The 10,728-nt window shown below is 43.5% G+C and overlaps 1 protein-coding gene across 1 annotated transcript in view; it reads left to right on the forward strand.

The window, feature by feature from the left end:
* The window catches only part of LOC136858667 (serine-rich adhesin for platelets), a 500,703-nt gene extending 490,621 nt beyond the window's left edge, over positions 1-10,082 (forward strand). Inside the window, exon 17 of the mRNA XM_067138381.2 lies at positions 5,055-10,082. Within this exon, the coding sequence (XP_066994482.2) occupies positions 5,055-8,038 (2,984 nt within the window). The 3' untranslated portion in view covers positions 8,039-10,082. The remainder of the gene's footprint in view (positions 1-5,054) is intronic.
* The last annotated feature ends 646 nt before the right edge of the window (positions 10,083-10,728 follow it).

The raw sequence follows: 10,728 nt of genomic DNA on the forward strand, positions 1-10,728 counted from the left end.
TTCTCAGCCCAAAGGCCTGCAGATTACGAGATGACACGAGATCAGCGCACCGAATACTCCCGGCCGTTATTCTTGGCGATATAGACTGGGTCGTTTTAATGCATACCTCTTAATTTACAGGCTGGATTTCTAAACTCAAGCTGGCGGGTTCGATCCTGGCTCAGTTCAGTGGTATTTGAAGATGCTCCAGCCTCGTGTCGGTAGATTTAACGGCAAGTAAAAGTAACTTCTGTTCGACAAAATTTTAAAAAAGTAGCTAGTGGGTCATAAAACAAATATTATTATTATTATTATTATTATTATTATTATTATTATTATTATTATTATTATTATTATTATTATTATTATTATTCATTTACACACAACATACCACACTATCAACCACCACAGAAACACACAGTAGTGAATTGGTCGGTTTACGTAGAGTTGGTGCCAGGAAAGGTAAGACTGGTTGTCTTTCATGTCACCATGTGCTGGTGTAGGGAAAATCGCATCTGAAGTCGCCGGGATTCGAATATTGGGCACTCGAGGGTTGGGAGTTGGTGACCAGATCACTGCAGCAGCGTGCCCCAAGTTGCATATAGCCTATACTATTAATAAAATTGAGATGGTGTTTGTTTGCTCGGGATAGGCTCGAAAACTACTCAACAGCCTGAGCTGAAATTTGGTAATGATCCCTATAGCTTGTAATCCCGAGTTACTCAGGGGATACTTTTGCTTTTGATATATTCCACCGTTTCCTTGTAGTAGGGGATTTTACAGGGGTATGTCCCAAGTTTGGGCAAATTTTGCTCTTTATCAACTAAAACAAAAATGAAGTAGACCTTGTGGTCTCGAATTTAATACATTTTTTCTTAACTCTAATGGTTTTCATGACAATTCATCTTTCTTGTGCTTTTTAGGTCGCCTTCACTAATGAATGGCTTATACATTTCTCGCCTAAGCAGGGGTCACGTGAAGCAATGTTCGTTATCATTTGTGGAATTAGCGCGCCGCGCCATTCTGCGGAAAGGTTTTGGGAGTCTACAAGTATGTTGCTGAGAGTGCTAAGCGTGCTCAGCCATATTTAAGAACTGGTGTAGTTTATTTATTGAACCATTTTCATTATCATTGTGATCGTATTATATTTGCATTCCGTGCTTCTGTCTTTTTCAATATTATGTAGAAATGTTTAGGATCCATCATTTTGCATCATTGCCCAATTCAACCCTTGCTCATTAACTCGTACGAAGAATGGGAACTTTAGCTAGTTTTGAATATAGAATACCTAAATGCACTCCTCCGTTTGGTTCTGCGCACCGTACTTTTACCCTGCATAGCTGTTCCCCTCTTCTTCTTTCATCCGATGGCTAATTCATCACTGTTAAAAGCTATCTTTCATAACTCACTCAACAGCTGCTGGGTATCTTTTATTATGCGATTTACGACACTCATTTCTTTTATTAACATGGTATTTCCTCATTACCTCGCTGATCTCCCCGTAACGCCCATTTCTGTTTCTCTGGATTTTCTTCTCCTTCATCTTCTTCTTCTACCGCACACCTGGGGAGTCACGGGTGCGAACATATGGATTTGGCCCTGTTTTAGGGACGGATGCCCTTCTTGACGCCAACTCTAGATGGAGGGATGTAATCACTATTGCGTGTTTTTGTATGGTTGCTAGTGTGACGTGTTGTTTGAATATCAAGATGAAAGTGTTGGGACAGACACAAACCCCCAGTCTCCGAGCCAGCATAATTAATCAGAAGCGATTAATATCCCCGTCCCGGCCGAGAATCAAACTCGGGAGCCGTTGAGCCGAAGGGCAGTACGCTGACCATTCAGCCAACGAGCCGGACAGATTTTCTTTCTTGCGGACATATTTTCAAGTACGGATTTGATTATGAACGTGTTTCTTGTAGCTGCGCATAATTTTGCTGCATCACAGGACTGGATTTAGCATTTCTCCCTACCCCTCTGGGTAGTAGTGATGGGACATTCGATTCCTTTGATTCCGTTCACGTTACTGAATCGATACAGTGATCCGATTCACATTAGAGTCACCTCTCCAACAGCATTCATTGTACGCTGTTGCCATCTGGTCTTCATACTATGAACTCCTTTCTTAGAAAAATAAATGTGTCACTCTAGTTAGTACATCGAAGGTTTCCGGCGACGCAGAATGGGAAAGGTCCTGGATTAGGAAGGTAGCAGCCATGGCCTTAATTAAGGTTCAGTTCCAGGATTTCCTGGTGTAAAAATGGGAAAACAACGGAAAACCATCTTAACGACTGCCGACGGTGGGATTCGAATCCACTATCCCCCGAATGCAAGCGCATATTTACGCGATACTAACCGCACGTCAACTCGCTAAGTCATTTTTGAAAATATGTACTTTATTTTTCTATCAGCAGAGGACTTTTTAAATCGTCATATTTTGTATAGGCTACCCGAGATGTACAGTAGCCCACTGGTTTTCTGATTCAACATACTGTTGGTTAAGTTATTGCGTCAGTCGGCTCACTTACTGTCCACATATTATTGAAGTCTTGTGCAAGGATGTGACATACGAACTGAGACAATACTGAGCCGTTCTTCCCAATATAGAACAGGTACTTTTGAGTGGTCATGAGTAGGCCTATGACTCATAGTCATAGGGCAGGCTAGAGTCGAGTTTAATTAATTGTCAGATGTCAACTAAGTTATAATACTAAAATTCATTAAAATGATAAATAGTATAACCTAATAGCCTACCTACTTACTAGCTACTTTAGAATTATGTTTTGACTACCTTTTTAACACTGAAAATAAATCCATCTATTATTTAAACCTCCCTGTAAGAAGAGGACAGTGAATACAAGTGGGTATTATTTTGAAATGAGCTGAACTCAGGAGTCCATTTAGCGTACGATTCTTTCAGTGTACGATTTCTCTGTATGTATTGCTTCAGAGGAAGCCCGGCTCTCCGCCAGTGCTCACTGTCCAGTGTGCCGATAAAGAGCCGTTTGTATCTTGTGTCCCACTGAGCCGTGCTCGTTCACGATTCTTTCGGTGTGCCATGGCTCACTGTATGTCTCGCTGCAACGGAAGCTCGGCTCTCCGCTACCCGCCAGTGTCCAATGAGGCGATAAGGAGCCGTGTGTATCTTGTGTCTCACTGAGCCGCGCTCGTTCACGATTCTTTCGGTGTGCTATGGCTCACTGTATGTCTCGCTGCAGCGGAAGCTCGGCTCTCCGCCACCCGCCAGTGTCCAGTGAGCCAATAAGGAGCCGTGTGTATCTTGTGTCTCGCTGAGCCGTGCTCGTTCACGATTCTTTCGGTGTGCCATTGCTCACTGTATGTCTCGCTGCAGCGGAAGCTCGGCTCTCCGCCACCCGCCAGTGTCCAGTGAGCCGATAAGGAGCCGTGTGTATCTTGTGTCTCACTGAGCTGCGCTCGTTCACGATTCTTTCGATGTGCCATGATTCACTGTATCGCTGCAGGGTAAGCTCGGCTCCTCGTCAACGTCCAGTGAGTGCGCCACTCAGCACTGTCCGCTGGGAGTAAGCTGAATCGTGTGCCGTGTGCTCGCCGTTCCTGTGAATCGATTCACTCGGACACTTGAATGAATCTATACACTGCTTCGAATCATGCATTCACGATTCTTTCGATGTGCCATGATTCACTGTATCGCTGCAGGGTAAGCTCGGCTCCTCGTCAACGTCCAGTGAGTGCGCCACTCAGCACTGTCCGCTGGGAGTAAGCTGAATCGTGTGCCGTGAGCTCGCCGTTCCTGTGAATCGATTCACTCGGACACTTGAATGAATCTATACACTGCTTCGAATCATGCATTCAGTAGCCAACACTACTGGGTAGAGGCAGTAGAAAACAGCCCTGCCTGTCGTAAGAGGCGAGCAAACAGGATGACCAGAGGGAGAATGTGGGTGGCATTGCTCATACTCACTTGCGCCCCGCACCTCAGTTCTATCTTTCCCACCCGACCCTCACTGGTTCTCTACCTATCCCGGTGGTATTAGGTTTACCGAGCGAGTTGGCCGTGTGGTTGGGAGTTTGTAGTCTGAGCTTGCATTAGCGAGATAGTGGGATCGAAGCCCACAGTCGGCAGCCCAGAGGATGGCTTCTTCCGTGGTTTCCCATTTTCACACTAGGAAAATGTCACGGCTGTACTTTAATTAAGGGTGCAGTCACTTCCTTCCCACTCCTAGTCCTTTCCTATCCCATAGTATCTATAAGACCTATCTGTGTCGGTGCGACGTAAAGCGACTTATAAAAAAAATGGTATTAGGTTTCGGGAGCTGAAAGATGCCTTTTATTTTTTCGCCCCTCGTCGTCATCGTCTTCCCTTTCTTTTACCGTTTCTCGCATTCACGAATTCCAGTATTTCTTCCCCATGATTACTGTTACCTGAGGATAGTTGCCCAGTAGCACCTACTTAAAACATTAATCAATATCACCATCACCAGTTAGCAACCCCAGGACCTTTCTTCCTTGATCCTCCTCTTGTGGGCTGGGGTGGTAAAACGCTCCGATGATATCGTCTGCCTGTCGTAAGTGGCGACTAAATGGGGTCCCAGGGGCCCTGAACTTAGGAGCGTGGGTTGGCAACCACGGTTCCCATAGCTGAGTCTGGCATTGCTCCCAATTAGTTGTGCCTGGCTTCTCACTTACATCTCTTCTATATGACCTCTCTTGGTCAACACTTGTTCTTTTCTAACCCTGACGGTATTAGGTTTTCGAGGCCTAGGGAGTCTTTCATTTTCACGTCCATCGTGGCTCTTTCCTTTCTTTTGCCGAAACCTTAATTCTTTGAATTATCAGACTTCTTCCATTGTTCCTTATGATCGTTGCCTAGTTGTACTTCCTCCAAATACCACAGCGCCTCTTCCTTGACATTTATTTGTCTGTTTCTAGTGATCTATGATCTATATTTCTGCAATATATTTATGATTTTGACCTTTAATATTCTTCCCGTAATCTCCTGCACGTGTAACCAGTACCTCCACTGCTTTCCAACTATTAATTTCCGTCCAAACATCCCTAGGATACTGTGCTAATGATTGGTTTTCTCTGCCTAGATATGCCAGTGGTGGAGTCCCGGGAGCTTTCCTCTGTACCCTTCAGTGACGTGAAAGAAGAGGAGACATCTGCAACGTTCGTGGTAAAGATGAGAGGCAGAGGGCAGCGTAAGTCTCCGGAGGTGGTCCAGGTGGACTCTGAGGGAAATACGTCTCCAGTAACTTGCGTCACCATCGTGCCTGGCTTCTGGCAAAAGAAGCAACAGCTGCTTAGTGACGAGGCAGCCAATAGGAGCAGCTACTGTTCCTCAGCCACATCCTCTGTCTGTGAGGACGATGACGACATGGAACTCACAGAGGAACCCCTAACTGGCGAACAGTACTACGACAGTGATGAGGTAGAGAACTTCAGTGATGACGACAACAACAAGGACATCAATCTGTCACAGAGCACTGTACGTCAAGCGAAGAGGGAGGACTCAGACGGTGAAAACAGCTCAGATGACACCGACCATGGTGACAGTGGTACAGACTACAGTACTGGAACGACAGTCATCAGCAGAGGGGACAGAGAAGACGATCAGATACACAGTGGGGAAAATAAATCTAAGGAATATTATGAGACGGAGATTCTACCATCTACCAAGTCTGGTGTCACGACAGGGAGAGTGAAGAAACTTCTAAAAACGCGGCGTGTGTCAGACACTCACGTAGGATACACGTGTAAGGAGGAAAAGAGAGGCTCAATTGAACTCGCCAGCAAGGGAAATGTGACCGAGAGTGATGAAAATTCAGAGGATGAATCTAATGTTAGACGTTCTCCTAAATCTAAATTCGCCGAGAGTCGCAACAGTATAAAATCTAAAGATGGAGGTAGAGGCAAAGGAAATCAGGCTTCCGAGAATGCTATTGTTTCAACTACATACCAGCTTCCGAACCAGGCAACGGGAAAGAGACTTCAGTATCCCGATACGGTAGGAGACACGCCGATATCGCCGTCTGAATATGGAAAAAGTGGCGCTTACTCTAATTCTCGAGACGTGCCAATTGTAGCCGACTCAAGTGATGTGTCTGTTCCCCCTCATGTTTTTGTTAAGACTACAAGAAAAATATTCTCTCCCGTTCGTCGTGATAGTAAAGGTAAGGCGTCGTCCGTTATTAGCTATGTAGTTGGGGAGCCTTCTCCGAGATACGAAAATGAATCCGTACAGGAGCAAAATGTAGATAAATTGAAGAACACGTTTTCTCCCGTATCAAACTCACCCTGGAGACAAAGAGAAAGAGGAGACAGTTTGACTAACGAAAACGAAGGGGAGGAACCCGTGACGTGCAGTTTCAGTGCCACAGTCCCACCTGCTTGGATGTTACGTCGTAGCAGATCGCAGTCGTCCTCTCCCGCAATGACGAGGAAGAGGGATGGTAGCTACACAGATGAGAGCAGTAACTCCTCGAGGAAGAACACAACAGATATGTCAAGTGAGTCAACGGATACGTCCTCAACATCGCAGAGTGACAGCAAAGGAAGTTCTCGCACCCAGCCGAAGTTAATAATCAAACCTAATGTTCGGCGAGGTTCTTCTTCGGAGAAGAGTGATAAAGTGGAAGGCCCATCTCCATCTGCGTGTCCGACGTCGCCGGGATTTCCTCCACTTCCTCAGTCCCCAAGACCAGAACGGCGAGAGCTTCTGAAGACGAGTCCTAAGGAGACTGCGCCTAGCATACGTATGATGATAGCTAAATACAACCTCAAGTTAACAGAGCAAGAAGGAGGCGGAGGAAGGTCTCCTGAAGTTGGTGGGAGTGGCTCAGGATCACCAGTAGCATGGCGCTCTCCCGTGGCTGAGAGACGAGTTAAGGCACAAATGGAGAAATATCAAGAGGAAGTGCGTCGGGTGCTACAAAATGGAGGATCCAGGACAATACCAGGTAGAGGAGTGGTGCAGAAGTCGGCCAGTGCGGGAGTGATTCGTGCTCCCAATACGCCTACAAGTTCAAGAGCTGCCGAAGAAAAGGCTCAAGAAGGGAGCAAGACAGAATCGAAGTCTGAGAAGCCTCCCTCGAGTACTCTTTCCAAAGGAATATTGAAATCTTCCAGCGCAGGTACTATCAAGCCTGTTTCAAGTTTACCGTTAAAATCAAAAGAGCCAACACTAAGTAAAATGCCCGAAAATACCAGTAAAATATCAATTTTACCTCCACCTGAGCCCTTTAAAGATTCTCTACCAAGCACACCCCGAAGTGAGGGCAAGCCTCCTTCTCCTAGACTTTCGGTTTCACCAGTGATTTCGAATCCCTCCTCACCTGAAATGGGGCTGAAAAACAACAGCCCTCAAATGTCACGTCTCCGAGCTTTGAAACTAAAAAGGGCGAAAGAGGAATTTCTCACTCGAGGACCTGGTGGACATAGCTGGACGAGTGAAGGTACGCCTAGTTCACCGACATCGTCAGAGGCATTTGAAGATGTCGCGGGTCCTTCACGAGCGAGAGATGACCCTAGTCGGCTAAGCCAAATCAGCGTGGGCAGTGAATCAAGTTTTGATGGTTCTGTCGTAATCACCAACAAGGACCAACTACGATCTGTTGATGAAGGGCTCCTACTGGTGAAGTCTGCAAGCGCTGGTATGATTAACGTCGATCCCACTACTTACCGGCGATTTTCTGCGGAAAGAGGTCAGAATTCAGACAGAGACTCTTTACCCAGGTCAGTTACAGCACCAAGCTCAGGAACTACCACTCCTAAATCCAATCAGTCTAGCAAATTCGGTATCTCCAGCATTGCCTCTAAATTTAGGAAGGTGAAGATGCGTAGAAATAAGGAAAAGGATTCTTCTAAGATGAATGCGGTATCCACGTTGTGTCGACAGAGCCTAGTTGTTGATATCCATCGCTCAGGCGGCGACAATTCAAAACAAGAGTCTGGCACATCGAGCAAGAGTTGTCCATCATCCCCGGTTTTGGAACGACCTCCTCCACAATTCAAGCCCGAGGAAGGTGCCAGTAGCTGGATCCGCAATCCTGCTCGGAAGATATTCAAACAAAAGTGATTCTACTTCTGGTCCCATTAGCTGTATCTACAATACAATTCGCCAGATATTAAAAAGAAGGATTTTACCTTCAGTTCCAGTAGGTGGATTCGAAAAATATTCAAACAGTAGTCAATTTTTTTGCGGCTGGTTTTAGTAAGTGGATCCGTTATCCACTCCAACAGAAATTCTAAGAGAAGTGGCCTTGCGTCTGGTTTTAGTAGCTGGATCCGTAAGTCAGTCACCAAGACATTCAAACAGAAGAGCTTTTTGCAACCTAGAAAATATGAGGAATTCTAAAAACTTTGCGATTAACGAGTGATAAAAGGTATTCGAAAAATAACGGTTATTTATTCTCGTTCTGTGATTCTAAAATACATTTCCAATAAAAGGAAACCACAACCATTCTTCTTATGTGACACTATTATGTTAAGGAAAGAATAATGATACTGCCTTTATAATAATAACAATTTCGTGTGGCTATTTCTGGCCTGGTGCAGCCCTTGTATAGGAAATGGCGTGTTATTGTAGTGGAGGATTGTGTTGTGTGTGTGGAATACAACCTTTGAGTTTATATGAATGACCTATCACTTTAATGTGATTTACCTGGCATTCACAATACTGTAAGGGAGGTTGGAGCACTCAGCTTGTAATCTGGAGTCTTGGATTAAGTTTCCAGGGCACTAAACCAATACGATCATTAGTATTCTTTAAGAAAGGATACGTGCTGCATACTAAAATTTTAGGGGGAAATGCTTATTTATTTATTTATTTATTTATTTATTTATTTATTTATTTATTTATTTATTTATTTATTTATTTATTCTGCTCTTCTTCAGCCGGAGGGACGTGAGTTAGATTCACCGTCGGGTTGTCTAAAAAAATATGCAAATTAGAATTCACTTCAGGAGACACATATAGTCATGAGGTTCACTCAGCCTACACCAAAAATGAGTTCCAGGTTAATTCTTGAGGACAAAGGTGGCCGTGCGTGGAGTTAATGGCTCTGTCACACCTAATTCTGAGATTACGGTTGGTGGAAACCTATACCTTCCATTCCCCCAAGGGTTTCCATTGCCTGAGCGGAGATGGATTTGCTTGCAATTGATTCTGATCTTCATTATCCCACTTCTTATCACCCTTCTGTAATAATTTTTAAAGATTTCAGACATTCATGTTATAGAAGTTCCCCTTTTGTAACCAACACGAACTTCGCTGTGAGTACCGTGCTATATTAATGTTTACAGTTCTACATATTGTTCTCCTTTCTTGGATGATTGGTTTATGGTTGCCTTAAGAAAAAATTTCGATGGTTAACTTCAGCTTATTATCAATGTAATACGTAATCTGAAATGTCTAGATTGAACATTTTGCTGCCCAGAATAATAGTAGTGATTTTCTTTTGGGATTTCAGAAACAATTGCAGGGAAACTTCCGCATTCGCTAAGAAAATTATAATACTGTAGTGATTGATACAATCTATCCATTTTGGGTTAAGTTCACTATTTGAATTACCGTTGTTTTTAGCAGACGCGCTCGTGCGAAGCTGGAATTTTATTGGGCACATATTCACAGGCATTACTTACACGCCCGCTGTATTTCTCACAGAAATGTTACAATTACTTATGGGTGAGGCAACCACGGAATTGTTATTTGATATTATTATAGAACGCTATATATTAAACTATGAAATTTTAGTTGTGTTACCCGAATAACTCACTATTTTCTATGAGTATTACATAAAATAGGATTGTAAGGATATCATGGTAAATGCAATTATAAATCATATGCAAATTACGGACAATATATGAACTACCTTGTAAAGAAGCTTATGATTTTTAAATATTCATTTCAACTTAGTTTTAAACATTTTGAATACTTCTTCGTAAAGATTTGAGTCATCAACTCGGAAATAAATGTATTGGATACGCATTTATTTAGTTTTAGCAGTGTGTTTTATATCAAGATGTTAACAACGTGTTAAAAGATAAAATCTATCGATTATGTACATAGAAATGAATTGTGTATGTATTAGTAACAAAATAAACTTCCTCTGATGTTTGTATTTCAGCGAGAATTCACTGAAACCCTTCTATTATTTTCATGCTTGTCTGGAAATCGAATACTTTGTGTAGTGGTTTTCGGGTTAGAAGGCCTCGGGTTCTATTCATGGATGGGCTGAGGATTCTAGCAGCGGTTGGTTAGTCCCTCTGGCTCGAAGGATGGATGTTTATGTTCGCATTATTACTGTAATCTGGAAGCTGTATGCAGTATTTATTGACTTCGATAAATCCTTCGATTGCATACATAAGTCAATTCTATTGGCTAAGTTAAAAGACAGGAGTAACATCTAAATCAGACTGTTGGAAAGCATACTCGCAGAGAACTTACTTACATACCAGTAAGTGATAATATCATGATATTCAAGTCTATCCTCCAAGCTGTGGGAGTCCTTTAGGGGTATCCAACAAGTCCTTTGATATTTAACATTGCCACACACAATGTAGTAGAAGCTGTAAAGATTTTTTTTTTTTTTTTTGCTATTTGCATTACGTCGGACCAACAGAGATAGGTCTTATGGCGACGATGGGATAGGGAAGGCCTAGGAATGAGGAGGAAGCGGCCGTGGCCTTCATTAAGGTACAGCCCCAGCATTTGCCTGGCGGAAAAATGGAAAACCATGGAAAACCAGCTGTAAAGATCGATCAGGT

This window comes from Anabrus simplex, chromosome 1, assembly GCF_040414725.1.
Source record: "Anabrus simplex isolate iqAnaSimp1 chromosome 1, ASM4041472v1, whole genome shotgun sequence".
NCBI lineage: Eukaryota > Metazoa > Arthropoda > Insecta > Orthoptera > Tettigoniidae > Anabrus > Anabrus simplex.